The sequence below is a fragment of the Populus euphratica genome, unplaced genomic scaffold, assembly GCF_000495115.2.
Source record: "Populus euphratica unplaced genomic scaffold, PopEup_1.0 scaffold86.1, whole genome shotgun sequence".
NCBI lineage: Eukaryota > Viridiplantae > Streptophyta > Magnoliopsida > Malpighiales > Salicaceae > Populus > Populus euphratica.
In genome coordinates this window covers 1,261,446-1,279,607 of record NW_011499880.1, presented here as the reverse complement: position 1 = coordinate 1,279,607, position 18,162 = coordinate 1,261,446, and the positions used below count along the sequence as shown (strand labels likewise).

Genomic DNA, 18,162 nt, shown 5'->3' with positions numbered 1-18,162 from the left:
TAGGGTTTTTTGGTTCTTTTTTCTCTTTGAATTGTTTTTAAAAAATTATTTGAAAGTGTATGTGCCTTTTTAATTTTTTAATATAATAAAAATACTCTTTTATCTCTTCATCAACACAATTTAGAATTATTTACCAAGAATTTTCTTGACTTTTCACAAGTTTAAGCAAAAATACTTTTTTGCCCCTAAATTAAAAAAATATTGAGCTACCAGACAAGGATGTTTCAAGTTTTTCCACTTTTCATATACAACGAAAGAATGTTTTTAACAATAGAAAAGATAAAAAAAAAAAAAAAACTTTATTTTTTAGGATATTTTGGTATTTTTACATAGATATTTTATATAATTAAAAGAGTCATGGGGGATATTTTGGTATTTTTAAATTTTTAAATTTTTTAATTAAAAAATTATTAGCGCATGTTTCATATGTTTCAACAAGTGGGTGACACGGCGCTATTTAGGTGGAGCGTGTGACACCACCCAATAGCTAAATCTGGTCATCCATTATCTCTCTAGACATGTAGTTGTATCCTCTTCCATAAGGTGTAGCGTGTTACACCACCCAATAGATAAATCTCATCATTCGTTGTCTTCTTGGATATGCAGTTGTGTTCTCTTCCATATAGTGTAGCGTGTGTAGGCTTATAATGTTTGAATTGCCACCAGTGATCGATTGTTTTTTTCTTTTCTTTTCTCTCTCCTAACAACTAAAGTATACAATTGTCCTCTTTGTTTGTTGTTTTTCAATTTCAGTCCTCATTTTTTGAATTTCTTATTTCATCCTTATTCCTTTTATAGAAGTTTTTGTTTTTAGTTTTATTTTTCAATTAGAATTTCTCATATGTTTTTTTTTCATTTTAGTCCTCATTCTTTTAATTTCTTATTTTGTTTTTATCCTTTTATAGTTTTAGTCCTCATAAATCAATCTTTATTTTTTGTTGGTGTTTCAGAATCCATCCTTTTAGTTTTTATTTTTTATTTTGGTTATTTTCTCTTTTATTAGAATTTTATTTGTTTACAATTTAGTTCTTCAATTCTAATTTGTGTATATGATATTTTTTTTATTGAGTCTTCTACTTTTGATTCTTATGTTTTCCCTTCACTCTTTTATCAAAAATTTAATAGCTTTTAATTTTACCCTTCAAATCAAATTTATGATTTTTTTCAATAGTAATAATATTTATTTTAGTTTGGTCCTTTTTCATTTGTTTTATTTTTTATTTTGTCAATGTTTTTATGATTTATAATCTTATCCTTCAAAAGAAATTTATGGTTTTTATTATTTTAACAACAATAACAACAACAACAACAATAATAATAACAGTAATAATGATAATAATACTAAAAATATTTTTAATAATATTACTAATAGTGAATTATAATGTTAATAATAGTGGTAATAATAATAATTTATTATGACAGTAATAGTGATGATGATGATGGTGATTATTGTTGTAATATTATTTATAATAGAAATAATAGTAATCATGATGGTAATAATAGTAGTAGTAGTAGTAATAATAATAATAATAATAATGGTGGTGGTGATGATAATGGTAGTAGCGATAATATTTATTGTAGTAGTGATGATAATAGTAGTAGTAATAATAATATTAATAATAACAATAATAATAATATAATAATAATAAAAACAATGATAATATTTATTTTTAGTAGTATTATTATTCAAATTTTGTTTCGCTCAACAAAGGCGCGAAAGAAGAAAATGTGAAGGCATTGAGATAATTCATCATGATGTGATTTGTGTGGTTTGCTAATTACTAACATATTAATCACTATGATTACTTTAGTACGTGTGGGTTACACAAGGAAAACAAGTATTGTTGTCCTCTCAAACTCCTTTGCATATTTGCCATATTGCTGATGAGTTTGACGTGCCAAATGTGATGAAATTTGCTTTCTTGCAATATCTTCTGACAAATATTCGTAAGTTCACACTGGTCAATTTCATTGCCTTGCCTTAACTGGTCATCTCTGTGTTTATTGCATTCCACGCGATGAACAATTTTCCAATAGGAGCTATAAGGGCTAAGATGAGAATGTAGAGATTGCAATGGTAAATAACTTATTTGTCGAGGAAAATAACTATATCTTGATGTGATTTTTTGTAATCTGAGCTTAAATTCATAGGAGCTGACTTATATATGTCTTATCATTTTTTTAATATGCAATTATACATGAGTTTATTTTCCTTGTAAATACATGAGTTAAAACATAAATGATGTGTAATCTGAGCTGATTTATATATGTCTTATCATTTTTTAAATATTTACATGAGTTTATTCTCCTTATAAATACATGAGTTAAAACATAAATGATGCAGAAAAATAATCATCCTCCTGAGTTTTGCGACTGAAACTTCTTGCACGGGTGCTCATGAGGATTCATGTTTTGTTCTTTTAGCATCAGTCAAGAATTCATATCTTTGTTATATAATGAAGATATTTGCTTTGTTTCTTTTCTTTTTTTTCATGCATGGGTGTTTGTGAAGATATTTGCTATTTTTTTAGTATCAGTTAGGTATTCACTTCCTTTTTTGTCAGAAAATGAGTTCACCTTCTCAAGGAAAGCGCAGGGATTCACTTGCTTCAAAATTCAAGAGCTTTTGCAGTCTAAAATTCAAGAACTTTTTGTGATTGTAGTTCTAATTTCATCATTATCCATGACGCAAAACAAGATAGACAATTAACATATGGCACTACAGAATCCTTAAACAGAAGCAGAGCTCACCGTCCTCAAGAATTCAGCCTCATGACAACTTTAAAATTGAACCGAATTGACTTTTTGTCTCGTGACAAAACTGTAAAATTGAACCGAGTTGACTTTTTTCTTCATATATCTTCCCATGCACTTTAAAATTGAACCGAATTGACTTTTTTCTTCGTATTTCTTTCATGGGAAGACCTTGGCGATTGATCATTATTCCTTGCACTTTTTCCCCCTTCTTCCGCTTCTTTCTGTTTCCTCGTATTCATGGAATTGCACAATATCTTAGTCCTGGGCTCTGGCACCATTCCCTTATTTTCCATCTCACCAAAATAACGTAACGCATCCTCAAACCTTCCCTTTTCATAGAGCCAGTGTATCATAATAGTGTAGGATCGCCGATCCTGTCCCAGCCCATTTTTCTCCATCTCCTCCCAAGTATATCTTACTTTTTCCTCAGAATCCCAATCCGCATGCAATTTCAATAACAAATTATAAGTATCGTTATTCATCTTGCATCCATTTAACGTCATCTTCTCGAGAACACCAGCAACTTCCTCAGGTTTCTTCAATGACTTTAGCAGGTAATTGAAAGTTATCTCATCGGGCATACAACTGCCTTTCTTCTCCTGCATTTCATCCAAAAGCTCATACACCTTCTCCATCCTCCCAATCTTGCACATATGCTTGATAAGAGAGTTGTAGGTCGCTACATTGGGAAGGCAACCTCGCTCTTTCATTCCCTCAAAAACAGCCAAAGCTTCAGGAACCCTCTTCTTGAAGCATAGTGCATCAATCACACAATTACAAATCACCACATCTGGCTTGCATTGCATCTCCCACATTGCCTCATACAACTTCATTGCCGTCCCTAATTTTCCCTTGTTCGTCAACGCCTTTATAAAAGTTCCATAAGTAAACACATCCGGCTTGCATTTAGAGGCAATTATATCTTTCCAAAACCTCTTTGCCTCTCGAACATTTCCCAGCACACACCACCCATTTAGAACAATATTCATGGTCTTCATATCGATACCAAACTCATGCCCCTTGCTATGCAGCAAAGTTTCCGCTACATCTACATGTTTATACCTACACAAATACATCAAAAGCTTTTGGAAAGAAACCAGATCAAGTTCTAGACCAAACTCTCTCCTCTTATTAAAGGCCCCAATTGCCTCTTCCACCATATGTGCACCGGCATATCTATTAACCAAAACCCTATAGGTGTCCTCGTCAACAAATCCCTCTCTTTTAGACATTTCGTCGAGCACCAGTTTGAATTCTTCAAACCTTCTCATTCTACCAAGAATATCAAGAATCTCATTGTAAACACAAGAGCTAAGTGAAATTGTACCTTCTTTAGAAACCCAATTAAAGAATATATAAGCTGGTTTCCAATCAGAGCGGTGCCTCTTTAGTACCTTTAAAACTAAGTCTTGTGTCATTGTGGAGCAGCACAGGTCAAGAGCGAGCTCAATCTTCCTCACTGGGCCGTCTCTATATTTCTTGAGGGTGTTTTGTACTCTAATTGCTAGTTCACTATCAGCGTCTTGCTGTTTTTCAGCGAGAGAGTGAGAATTTTCAAGCGAGTGAATAGAGCGAGAAGTTTTTGATTGAAATATGGAATTTTGAAAGTGATTTTGAGTATTCTGGAATTGAAGATTGTGAGTGTAGTAGACAAGGGTTTTTGTGGGTTTTATTGGGAATTCAAATTTGAATTTCCGGTGGGTGTTTTGCCGGCAAATGATTTTCAACGATCGGAATACGATAGGCATTGTCATGTTTTTAGTTGATTGGTTTATTTTGATGCAAGGAAATCATATTCTTAGAACATAAAAAAGAAAAGCAAAATGGCGAGGGCAGGAGCAGGGGCATGGACATGGGCATGGGCATTTTCCAAGGCTAGACTTGAGAGCGATTGCTACAGTTATTCGAGGTTACTTGGAGGTATGTGTCGTCATGTTTATTATTTATATTTCTCATTAGTTACTTTTTTTTTTTATATATATATATATATATAACTTTTTAGTTGAACAACTAGCTATTTTATTTGAGCACTACTGTGAAGTGCTTTCCAAATTTTATTTTTAATGAAATAAAAATTAATATAATCATTTTTATATTTATTACACTTTGTATAAATTAATCACTTTACATCACATTATTTATATAACTTTTAATATTTTACATACTAAATTAGACACTTCTATATGCTAAGAGTGTTTGCTTTTTTCATTTGAAAAGTATTTTAAAAAAATTAATTTTTTTATTTTAAATTAATTTTATTCTATATTTTTATATTGTTTTAATATGTTATTATAAAAATAAATTTTAAAAAATAATATTTTAAATATATGATTTTTTGTCGCAATTTCTATTAAAATTTCAATAGAGTTTTCTTTATAACACGTAGTTTTAAGTTATCAACTTAAACTCTATTATTATGCATGCACAAATTAAATCATTGGTTCATTATTTTTGGATCGTATAAACTGTATAAATTAAAATTATTTCTATTCATTCAAACAACATTAAACAAAATAAGGTTATGTAATGCAATAATTTTAATACTTTACACTTCAATATAAAATTCAGCGTGCATGAACATTTAGTTTAAGTAACTACAATAACAAAATATAGACACTTATATTTACATGCTAAAATAAAATAATTTATAATTTAAAATGTATGTCTAGTCTATATGATCAAACGACGTTGAATGAATCTACTCTTTTCATAATTGTGATGATCCTGAAACAAAATGCAACATTGAATACATTATTTAGAAAAATAATCAAGTGAATGGTTAAATACATTTAAGATTACAAATAAATTCTTTTTTATTTTCTAATAATCTTTATTTCCGGTACTTACATCAACTATCATAAAACAATTAATTCTTCAATTACTTAAGTCCTATAAAGGGACTTATATCAGTTACAAATTGATATTTCTAATCATTATTTTGAACATGATTCGATTAAAATATGTCAATAATAATAACTATCATTGATATCATTAGTTTTTCATTTTCAAAAACAACTAAACAAGTTTAGTTTATGTCAATATCAATTATTATCAATAGTCCTTCATATTTCAAAAACTATCAATCAAGTTTAGTTAATATTAATTTCAATGACTATTATTAATATCATTCATCTTTCAATTTTGAGAATAACTAATCAAGTTCAAGTAATGTCAACATTAATGACTACCGTTAATATCATTAGTCTCTCAATCCTGAAAATAAATAATCAAATTAAGGTAATGTTGATATCAATAACTCTCATTGATGTCATTAGCTTCTCGATCCCAAGAACAACTAATCAAATTAAAGTAATGTCAACATCAATGACTCTTATTGATATCACTAGTCTTCCAATTCTAGGAATGACTAATAATATTTATCTATCAAATCATGTATTTTATATTGTTATTTAATAGGATATAAAAAATTACATAAGTAGTTTTGATGGTACATTAATTAACTATGATAGAAGTTAAATGTTTATCTGTAGCAGGTGATATCCCAACTCCTGCTCTAAATTGTAACTTGTTTACAGTTGTATTCCTAGCAATAAAAGATAATTTCATCTTCATTAATTTTTTTTTTCAAAATATATGAACCCCTACACAAAATTCACTAAGTAAAACCTTTTGATTATTTTCCGTAAACATGTATCAATTTTTATTCTTTTCTTTTGTAATTTAATATAAATTGAACATAATTTAAGTTTAAACCACATTTCCGTGATGATTTCACACATATTCCACATGATTTCATTCCTCTCTTTTTATGATGCAATAGCTGAAATATACAAAAAAAAAAAACCATGAGTTCTTTTTTGTTTTTCATAAAAAAATTTGTTCACCGTTGTTAGGTATTAAAACAATCTACAATATAATTTATATACTAATTTAGAAAACTAATCTCCCTCTCCTATTATATATACTTCATGAACCTATAGCTAACATGAGAGGGAAGCTTTTTCTTTATTTTACCTCAAATTGATACTTTACTCATTGTTTATTTTCTCTGATATACATTTTTCAAACATTAATCTAGTCATGAAAAACAATCAAATCCTCTAATTCAATTTTTTCATAATGCAAAACAATACATAACCAATAAAATTCATGTTAAACTTTAAACTAAGCTTTGATTAGGGTTCCTTGTCTCTTAACCATAATTTCTTAAGAGAAAAATAGCAAGAAAATAAATTTTCTTTCTTTCTTTTCCTGTCTCTTCTTATCTTCTCCAAACCATCTCCTCTCAAGCAACCATTTTCATAGTTTTTCCTTCTCTTTCCTAGCTAAATATCATATAACCTTTTTTATATATATCTTTTATTTCAAGTCTTTGTTGGGATTTTTAAAGGAAAAATAAATAAATTTGATAAACACCTTCCCCCTCTTTCTTCTCCTTAATGGTTAGTCACTCTTGGATTCTTGAAAAAGCCAAGAGTGTATTTATATTACTCATGTACTATAATTTACAACTATGCTCTTTTCTATTAAATTCAAGTGTTTTTTTTTACCAGTTATCTTGTCTCATTAATGTTAAAAATAAATCGCATTCAGAAATTCTAATCTTTAAAACTTCATTTCTAAAATAATCTTCATTGCCACATTTGTTCTGTTGTCATTTTATTTAACTTTTATTTTAATCAAGGATTTACATTCCTCCATTAAACTCCTATTATTGTCACAAAGATTGATCTTTTATGTTCATAATATGGTTGGTTGAATACTTTATCTCGTCTATCTCTTTTACTTCTACTTTTCTCAACATCCAAGTACTAAAACATAAAAAAAATTAAATTTATGACTGAATTATAAATACCTTGAAGAACATAACTAAATATGTAAAAAGTAAAACTTGAGGGATGAAATTTAGTTTTTTTCATGACTTTTGAATAGTATAAATGGAAAAGGTATCTAATTTTTTTAATATTAATTTAATTTCTCATTATTTTAATTCTTGTTTTAAAAATAACTTTTAATTTTATAAAATTGATCTTTGATTTAAATTCAGAATATTCCATGTCATATTGGGTATGCAAGAGCATGCAAACCAAAACAAATCTCAATACATCAATTCATGTTAACATGATTTGCAATGATGAAATTAAAAAAAAAATCAATTATCAAAGCAAAAAAAAAAAATGCGTGCAAGTACCTAGAAGAAAAGGGTAGCTCTGAACAATAAGGTGAAGAAGAAAATGTAAAACGGTGCACATAATAAATCAACAGTAAAAGCTCTATTTATTTTAGTTTTTTTTTTTATTACTAGATCATTGGTTTGAGCTGTGTTACAAGTCAGATAAAATTTTTCTATTATATAAAAAAAATGTAGGCATTACTAAAGTTTTTTTCTTGTAGGAAAAAAAATTAAAATCAAGTGAGGGTTGATATGATGTGACCTAGTTAACTTGGTGGGTCTAAAAGCAACCCAAACAACCAGTAAAAATATAATTTGACTCAAAACAATTTAAGATAAAACAATTAATTCTTCAATTACTTAAGTCCCCTAAGCGGGCCTATATCAGTTACAAATTGATATTTCTAATCATTATTTTGAACATGATTCGATTAAAATATGTCAATAATAATAACTATCATTGATATCATTAGTTTTTCATTTTTAAAAACAACTAAACAAGTTTAGTTTATGTCGATATCAATTATTATCAATAATCTTTCATATTTCAAAAATTATCAATCAAGTTTAGTTAATATTAATTTCAATGACTATTATTAATATCATTGATCTTTCAATTTTGAGAATAACTAATCAAGTTCAGGTAATGTCAACATTAATGACTACCATTAATATCATTAGTCTCTCAATCCTGAAAATAAATAATCAAATTAAGGTAATGTTGATATCAATAACTCTCATTGATGTCATTAGCTTCTCGATCCCAAGAACAACTAATCAAATTAAAGTAATGTCAACATCAATGACTCTTATTGATATCACTAGTCTTCCAATTCTAGGAATGACTAATAATATTTATCTATCAAATCATGTATTTTATATTGTTATTTAATAGGATATAAAAAATTACATAAGTAGTTTTGATGGTACATTAATTAACTATGATAGAAGTTAAATGTTTATCTATAGCAGGTAATATCTTAGCTCTTGCTCTAAATTGTAGCTTGTTTGCAGTAGTATTCCCTAGCAATACAAGATAATGTCATCTTCATTAATTTTTTTTTCAAAATATATGAACCCCTACACAAAATTCACTAAGTAAAACCTTTTGATTATTTTCCGTAAACATGTATCAATTTTTATTCTTTTCTTTTGTAATTTAATATAAATTGAACATAATTTAAGTTTAAACCACATTTCCGTGATGATTTCACACATATTCCACATGATTTCATTCCTCTCTTTTTATGATGCAATAGATGTAATATACAAAAAAAAAAAAACATGAGTTCTTTTTTGTTTTTTATAAAATTTTATGTTCATTGTTGTTAGGTATTAAAACAATTTATAATATAATTTATATACTAATTTAGAAAACTAATCTCCCTCTCCTATTATATATACTTCATGAACCTATAGCTAACATGAGAGGGAAGCTTTTTCTTTATTTTACCTCAAATTGATACTTTACTCATTGTTTATTTTCTCTGATATATATTTTTCAAACATTAATCTAGTCATGAAAAACAATCAAATCCTCTAATTCCTAAACATATTAGATTACTTCTAACTCGAGTCAACCTGTCAAAGTCATAATCCAGATCATGAGATCATGATAACCTTATATAAAATAAATTAAACAAATTATAAAGCATAATTACTAATTAACCCAATGTTGAATGATGAAATTAAAAAAAAATCTAAGAAAAAAATATAAAAAACCAATCTGAGTCAACTCAGGCTAATCTGTTAAATCCATGATCTAGGTTATGAAACTGAAATAACCTCAATTAAAGTAAATCAAAACGATGATCTTATTCAGTTTAGGTTAACTTGTCAAACCCACAACTTAAGTTAAGAAACTAAAATAATAATATAGAAATTATTAAGTTGATTTAAGTTCTCCATTAAATTAAATATTGAAAGATAAAATAAAAAAATCAAAGGAAAAAAAGACATTATTACAATGAATAATAATCAAAGGAAAAAAAAGACATTATTACAATGAATAATATTTTGTGAGATGATGCTATCTAATAAATCAAATGATAAAAGATAAAAGATATAAAAAAAATATTTAAAAAAAGGCAATAAAAAATATTATAGTGAATAGTATTTTGGGAGATGATACATAGTAAAAACACCTTTTTTTTTTTACTTTTTTGTTAATAATTATCATACTTATAATTATCATAAAAACTTGTAATGATGAAAAATAAACAAGATTTGTAGTTATTTTTGCTTATTTTATTAACTTCAAATTTTTATATTCACATTAGTTTATGTTGTTATAACTATATTAAAAATTTTAACCTAGCATAGGCGTATTAAGTCATCTAAACGAGCAACCTCGAGACAAGCCTCACCAAAGCTTAAATCTAACAAATTTTAAGTGTATTTGGTAATGTGATGTTTTTAGAAAAAAAAATATTTTTAATATCAGTATATCAAAACTATTAAAAAAACATTGATAATCATCAATTTAAGTAAAAACAATTTAAAACACTTTGAAAAATATAAGTTATCACAGCATCAAATAGATTCTATATAAATTGAGTTTGAGCTTTATATTTTTATATTCAGCATGAACACAAATTAATTTTAATTTTATTAAACTTTGACATCTAATTTTACTTATTTAAACTTTAATTTTACATTTAATTTTTCTTATAAGGGATTGGAGCTTATTTGTTAAGATTAATATAAAAATTACAAAATTTATCTTCCACTTGATTAAGATAATTTTTTCTTAATTTTATGGTAGTGTATCGAATTATATTGTTGGCTTCAACATTGTGCTAGGTTTTTTTTTTATTGAAGTTTGAAATGAAATTTTAAGTGCATTTAGTTTTAGGGTAATATTTCATTTTTAAGGAATAAAGTTTTTGGTAAAATAATATTTTGAGCTGAGAATTTTAGAAGAAAAAAAATATCCTTGTTGTATTCATCTTTTCAATGTTTGTTTATTATAATTATTTTGAAAATTAAAAATAAAATAGAAATGCAAAATTGGCCACAAACTTCACTTTTAATATCCATAAAAGCCCTTCTTTTGGTATATTTGTAGATAGATGGATAGGCTTTTATCACGACAAGAAGAAAACCTTTTAAAATTGACCCAAGCAAAGATAGCTGACCTTGGAGATAACTAATGGACCATGACTTGTAGATCATGAGCCATGGTCCCAAATCATGCTCTAAAAGGCTGTTACTTGTGACGAATCATGGTGTGCCTGTGGAGCTGCTCGAGTCACTTAAGGATGCTGCAAACAATTTCTTCTGCCAACCTCCTGAAAAGAAGGCTGTCTACCGTCAAGGTGTGAGCCCTAGCCCATCGGTGAGGTACGGTACAAGTTTTGTGCCTGATAAAGAGACGGCATTAGAGTGGAAGGACTACATTAGCATGCGTTATACTACTGATGCTGAAGCTCTTCAATATTGGCCTCAGGAATGCAAGTGAGTGCTCTTTGATTAAATTCGATAGCTTTCTTTTTTCTGGTTGTCAGTGATTAATTTTGGATTTTTTTTTGTTAAAAATAAAAAAAATTATGTTTTTAAATTATTTTGATATTAAAAATAATTTTTAAAAAATTAAATATATATATATATATATATATTTTTAAAAAACAATATTTTAAAAAATAACTATTATTATCTCTTTAAACATTATTTTTGCCCGCTTGCACATGCTAAAATCATGTGTTGAAGATTAATAAATATAAGTTTGTTAATTATAATAATTGAATAGCATATTTTATTAACCATATTTAAACAAATAAATACATATAGTTTTAGCCATGTTTAATTAAAGTAAGAAAATAAGTCAAAATATATTGATTTAAAAAATCTTATCGTTAGAGTGAGTTTGTCATGAAAAAGTATCCATTGATGATATCAATATTGAAATGATGATTGCAAATCCTCTGAAGAAAGCATTACCACCTAAGAAATTTCAGGAACATACTCTTCATCATGCTTTATGTGCATATTTATTGAAATTTTAAAATATATGATATTATTGCTCTGGCATTTTGTTAGGACCATTATGTATATCAACCTCATGTTTTATAATTCATACTAGTTTGTATATTCAATACATAAAAAAAATGTTAAAAAAATATGTTTAAGCCTTGATTAATTTTTTTAGCATTATTAATAAACCTAAAAATATAATTTTTTTGAATTTTTTTCAACAAGATTATTTTTTATTACAAAATAAAAAGTTAATACGTGCATTCAATAAAATAAATAAAAAATTATAAGTGTCTATAAATAATAACAAATATGTTGATTTTAACCAAAAATTGAGTTAAGAAGTTGAGAAAAAAATACATATAATTATTTTTATCTTGTCTCAATAAGCGAGGATCATTAAGTTATATAAAAAAAATATTGTGATCATTTTGATTATGAATCGTTTAAAACTTGTTAAGCAAAAGATATTTGTCTTAAAATATATTATTTTTCTCAAAAAATAATTTATTATTAAAAAAAATAATGAGAAGAAAAATAAAACTTAAAAAAGTTCGAGGGCTATAAACAAACATCCAAATTTAACCAAAGCCTAAAGTTATGATATTAAATATTTAATCTAAAATTCAAGAAATATAAGAACTTTGTATACATGATAAAACATGTCATGCATTAATGAGATATTAACTTCTTGTGGAAGTTAATGATGATGAGTTATTCATACATAATAAGTCTATCAATTATATTGAAGAAATATTCAATATTGATTCCAATAAATTGATTGAGTTCATAAAATATAAAATTAATTTTATATACATCAATTAGGTGTGGACCTTAGTTGATCCACCTAAAGAAATAAAACTCATTGTATTAAGTGAGTTTTTAAAATTGAAAAGTAAGATATAAATAAAACTAGACTGGTTACCACAAATTATAAACAAAGATAAAAGGCTGACTTTAATAAAACATTCTCATCAATAATTATATTAAAATCTATAAGTGTTTTTTCTTGCTATAAACTCATTGTATTAAGTGAGTTTTTAAGAGAGGAAGGCAAAACACAAATAAAACTAGACTAGTTATCACAAATTATAAATAAGGATAAAAAGCTAACTTTAATGAAACATTTTTATCAATAGCTATATTAAAATCCATAAGTGTTTTTTCTTGCTACAAACTCATTGTATTAAGTGAGTTTTTAAAAAAGGTAAAGTGAGTTTTTAAAAAAGGTAAGGCACAAATAAAACTAGACTAGTTACCACAAGTTATAAATAAAAGATAAAAGATTGATTTTAATGAAACATTCTCATCAATAACTATATTAAAATCTATAAATGTTTTTTCTTGCTATAATTGCATATAATGATTATAAAATTTAAAAAATAAATGTTAAAATTGCATTTATGAATGAAAATCTTCATAAAAATATATATATAATACAACTTGAAGGTTTTGAATCTAAGAAATTTATTAACAAAATATGGAAATTATAAAAAATTATTATGGATTTAATAGAACTTTAATAAGTTGAGATATTTATTTTGATGAGATAATTAAATAGTTTATTGTAAGTTTAATATTGAAGTACAAGTTGCTTTTTAAAAATATTTTTTGCTTGAAAATATATTAAAACATATTTTTTATTTTTTATTTTCGATATTAGTACATCAAAATTATTAAAATAATATTAATTTTTTAACTGGACACACATTTAAAACATAATCTAAAATAGTTAGAGTTACATTTGTTGAAGAAAATAAAAAATGGGGGTGAGCATCGTGTGGTTATTAATTATTTGGTTCCATGCAACTTAGCATTATTTTAATCCCTTGTTATTTTTTATCTGTTTTATATTTTTTTATATTTTGGTTTTTTTCAAAAATAAAATTTAATATCAACTCAAATTAGAAAAATTAATCAAATATTTTAAAATGGACATATTGATAGTCAAAATTTTGAAAATAAATATTGAAAATGATAAAAATAATACAAGTATTTATTTATTTATGTTTTTTAAATATATTTTAAAAATAAAAAATTATAAGAAAAAAAAGAAGAAGAAGCAAATACCTCATTATATTAGATGTAAATATTTTCGGTTCAATTTTTTTTTTTAAAGTAACCAAAGATAATTTTTTTAAAATCAAAACTGGTTCAAACCAACTTGTTTTGATTAGATTAGGTTATTTTGAAAAAAAAATCAGTTTAAACCGGTTTTGCTCTATTTTATCTGATTTGACTCTGTTATTTTGGTTTTTCTGTATAGATTCAGATTTTTTTTAGTTTCATACTTATAAAATTAAATTAAATTGGTTAATTTTTTAAAAAAATTTAGTTGTCTTTAAAACATTTTTTTATAGTTCAATTTTTTCAATTTTTTTTTAAATTTTCTCAATTAATCGTTTTTTTAATTTTTTCCTCGCCCCTATATTATTGGAGTAGATGTCTCCGGTTAGCTTTAGCTGATTTGTAACCATCGGCTTTTCAATTCCTTCTAGATTGAGTGCAAAAAACAAAAAGCGAACAGAAACGAAAAACAAAAGCAGGACAGCTCATAAAAAACTGAAAGAAAATCGCAGAACAATAGTGCAATGCGCGTGGAGGGTGACTTGTCAGTTGTCATCCACGCAGAGAAAATTATTCCTGGAATCTGGACCGTTTCAATCAAAATCTAATAGGTGTCCAGATAGCAGACAGCAATTTTGTGGGCAAGAAAGGGTTTGGTTTTCCACCCTTGCGTGTGTAGAGTTTAAGAGACTGTTTGGCCCGTGTTTTTTTTTTAATTTTAATATTTAAAATTTTTTATATCGTCTTTTTTGAAAATAAAATTTTAAAAATAAAAAATATTTTAATATTTTTCTAATTAGAAAAACACTTTTAAAAGTGCCGATCCTAAAGACAGCAAGCCGTATCTGAACGACAAGCCTTTGTCCTCGATAGCGGCTGCCTGTGGACACCTATTTTTATCCCCTCCATGAAAAACCAACACGTGTCCAAACCGCAACTACCTGTCCACCGTTAGATGTAATTGGACCGCTTCAAAAGCAAAACTAGGGATCTCAGCCCCACGCGACGAGTAGAAAGAGGATGCCGACAAGAAACACAAATGTTGGTTAGCTGCCGTCATCTAGTCTTAACTTTTTTTTGCCGTTTTAGGGAACTAAGTGAACAAACTGAAGACAAACAAACAAACGGCGGCAGACATCGCGCGTCACACGCAAAGCGAAGTGTTTACCAAAACTATGCCGTCTTGAACGCCGTTCAAACTACGCCAACCACGCCCCTCTCTCTTTCTGTTTGGTGGGTATTTTACGGCAAGACGTGTCCACGCAGTAAGCGTGCCACGTGATGCTTGTTTCCTCGTTATTCAAGAATTGAATAACAGGAGTATTTGAGTGAAAGGGTTTTCATTTATCTTTCGTTCAATTTTATTTTTAGCGTGTCAATTTTGTTCATTTTAAGTATGTTTGATGCATCACATAAAAAAAAATGTTTGATGGATCACATAAATCAATTAAACTAATATAAAATCTTAATAAAAAATAAATTAATTTAAGAAATTTTAGTATATCTTTCTCTTTAAGATTCTTAGTTAGACAACTATTACATATTAGAATCTTATAAGGTTCGTTACTTTTCTCATCTTGAAAATTCTTTACGTATGATAGATATATCTAGAGTAGCTATCGAGTCAGAAATAACCCTGAGTAGGAAAGCCTATAAAGAGTTAATTGTAAGGAACCTTGAGAGGGTGTTATAAGACTCTTGGCTAAAACTAAATGTAACAACTCATCCTTTCTCATTGTTATAAACCTCTTTAAGTCTTGAACCCAGGAAAATAGAGTTTATTTTTTTGACATATTAGTATCGTGTTTCTAACATTTTTATCATTTAGAGCTCTACTAAAATTTTGATAAAGTTTCATTTAATATGAACCTTTTATAAGTTATCAACTTTTATGTATACATTTATATCACAATCTCAATATTGTTTAAATTTTTTAAACCTTAACTAATCTCACCAATCAAGAATAAAAGTCATTTATCTTTTTTAATTCTCTATTTGACAATTCATATACAATTATAGTATAAATCATTTTACAATAACTGACATCAACAAAATATAGGAAACATTAAGAACTAAATACATATAATATTAATATAATGAAATTAGAGTAGATTATTAATAATTAAGTTACAAACATTTTTAATAAAGTTATTCTCACAATTATATTATAAAAGGTAATTAATGTATTTAAAATTTCATCATTATCACCTAATTATAGAGAAATGTTATAGAAAATTTATTGTTCTGTTTGAGTCTATAATAATCCTAAAAATAATATATGTTTATAACATTATAATATATTGCAACGAATACATATTAAACACATTTATTAATTATATAAACAAAAACTAATTTTGCCAACTTTTAGGTAAATACATTAAATGCATGTTAAATTCTAATTTAATATCCTTCCTTTAATCCTTGATAATCTTACAGTTTTATCATAATATTCATTTAACTATTGTAGTTACATTATATAAATTCTTATTCACAACACATTTAATTCATGTCATGATATGTTTCTTCAAACACATCTCACTTGTACAATTATATGTGTGTTTCATGATCATATCTGGTTTTCACCATTGTTTTCATTTATAATGCGTGTAAATTATATCAATTTTTATTTCACAAACATATTCATGCCCTTTCAACTTTTTAAAATGTTCACTTTATTCTAATTAAACACTTATGTTCATGTAATTTATCATTTTAACTTTTTTAACAATTAATTATCTAGGTTGATCTCTTGTAATCCATACTTATCATCACCAGCTTCCATTGTTTTATGTTCTTTTTATATCATCGATGTTGTTATCTTTTACGCTTTGTTTTACTATTTTTTAAAAGAATTCAAGGTTTATGGTATACCTCCACTTATTATTTCCAATGAAAACTTTCCCAACTTAATGAGATTTTGATGAAGTTTCTCGCATAAAAAAACTCTATCCAAATGTTTTCCTACAGTTTTATGCACAAAGCTTTTTATAAAATTCCAACATCATCATCATACAGAGTAATATTGTGTAACAATCTTTAGTTTTAAAGCACATCTCAAATAATTCACCGAACATAAAATATTGAAAATCCTAAAAAAATAATATTATTTTTATTTATCCTTAATCATTCCAAATAAATTCATGCACTCAATTATAAAATTCTCAGCACTTAATGTCATGAATACAATTTACCACCTCTATTTAACAATTAGTTTCACCCAATATTTCATTAACAGTCCAACAAGTCAGTTTTACATGTAATATTAACTCCATATAAATCCATTTAAATCAAATTATATATTTCAATAATCAAACAAATTAATATCACTAGCCCATTACTGGATAACTAATTCCTTAACATAGCCTATCATCGTATATTAGCTCCATTATCAAGTAACTAGTTAACATAGCTCATCACTTGACACTAACATCATTAACAAGTAACTAGTTCCTCAATAGAGTTCATACTAAGCACTAGCTCTATTATCAAGTAACTAGTTTCACAGCATAGTATATTTTTTTAACCTGATCCAATAATCGGATTGAGATATATGATTGATACCATAAAATTAGACTCATAATTTTATGCCAAAAACTCTAAATTTTGCATACCATTTTATTTATTTAAATCATTATGATTTTTAGGCCAACCCTTTAATGACCTCCATCCATAACCATCATAAAAAGTTACTCAAATCTTTCACCACTTTCAGTAAAAAAAAGAGATGATTATATGTAGGGCTTGTGCTAACGATCAACATTTTTCATGTTTAAAACCATACATCATTTGATTTAAAATTCTACTATATTATTATTGTTGTATAGCTATTTTCGACCCAATTCATAAAGATTTACCTTTACATAATTATTTTACTTGATTAAAGAATTTATGTGATTTGTCACTAGTTTATATTTTGTATATTAATTGTTGTTATATTTCATCCAAAATTTAAGTTATATTTATAAAAGTTTTTATCCCCATTTATAACAATTTTCCTTCTTAATTATCATTTTCAATAAAAAATTTATCATTTTTAACATTGATTTATTGGTTTTAGGTCGTAGGTTTATAGTAATCATATTTATAAATTTGATTAATTTTTTGTTGGAAGGTAAATAATCTAAAAAGATAGATATTTTAGAAAGTTTCATCTAATTTAGAAACCAAGCATTGCACATTATGAGTGATTTTCCTGGAATTCTAGGCATAAGAGGTGATAACATAATATTTTT

The 18,162-nt window shown here is 26.4% G+C and overlaps 2 protein-coding genes across 2 annotated transcripts; one reads left to right on the top strand and one right to left on the bottom strand.

The window, feature by feature from the left end:
* Nucleotides 1–2,608: 2,608 nt before the first annotated feature.
* On the bottom strand, nucleotides 2,609–4,623 carry LOC105129243 (Tetratricopeptide repeat (TPR)-like superfamily protein). Its single transcript, XM_011031224.1, has 2 exons — nucleotides 2,870–4,623; nucleotides 2,609–2,779 (listed from the first exon to the last, which is right to left on the bottom strand). Exon 1 carries the CDS (start codon nucleotides 4,509–4,511, stop codon nucleotides 2,874–2,876), a length of 1,638 nt encoding a protein of 545 aa, XP_011029526.1. The 5' UTR covers nucleotides 4,512–4,623; the 3' UTR covers nucleotides 2,609–2,779; nucleotides 2,870–2,873.
* On the top strand, nucleotides 4,581–11,351 carry LOC105129289 (feruloyl CoA ortho-hydroxylase 2-like). The gene is made up of 2 exons (XM_011031280.1): nucleotides 4,581–4,691; nucleotides 11,061–11,351. Exons 1-2 carry the CDS (start codon nucleotides 4,581–4,583, stop codon nucleotides 11,349–11,351), a joined length of 402 nt encoding a protein of 133 aa, XP_011029582.1.
* The last annotated feature ends 6,811 nt before the right edge of the window (nucleotides 11,352–18,162 follow it).

Excerpts from the sequence above, each read along its gene's own strand:
- LOC105129243 (XM_011031224.1), bottom strand. The coding sequence starts at position 4,511 with ATGACAATGCCTATCGTATTCCGATCGTTGAAAATCATTTGCCGGCAA.
- LOC105129289 (XM_011031280.1), top strand. The coding sequence starts at position 4,581 with ATGGCGAGGGCAGGAGCAGGGGCATGGACATGGGCATGGGCATTTTCC. Across the intron at positions 4,692-11,060 it reads TTGGAGGTATGTGTCGTCAT|ATCATGAGCCATGGTCCCAA; the intron begins GTTTATTATTTA and ends CATGACTTGTAG.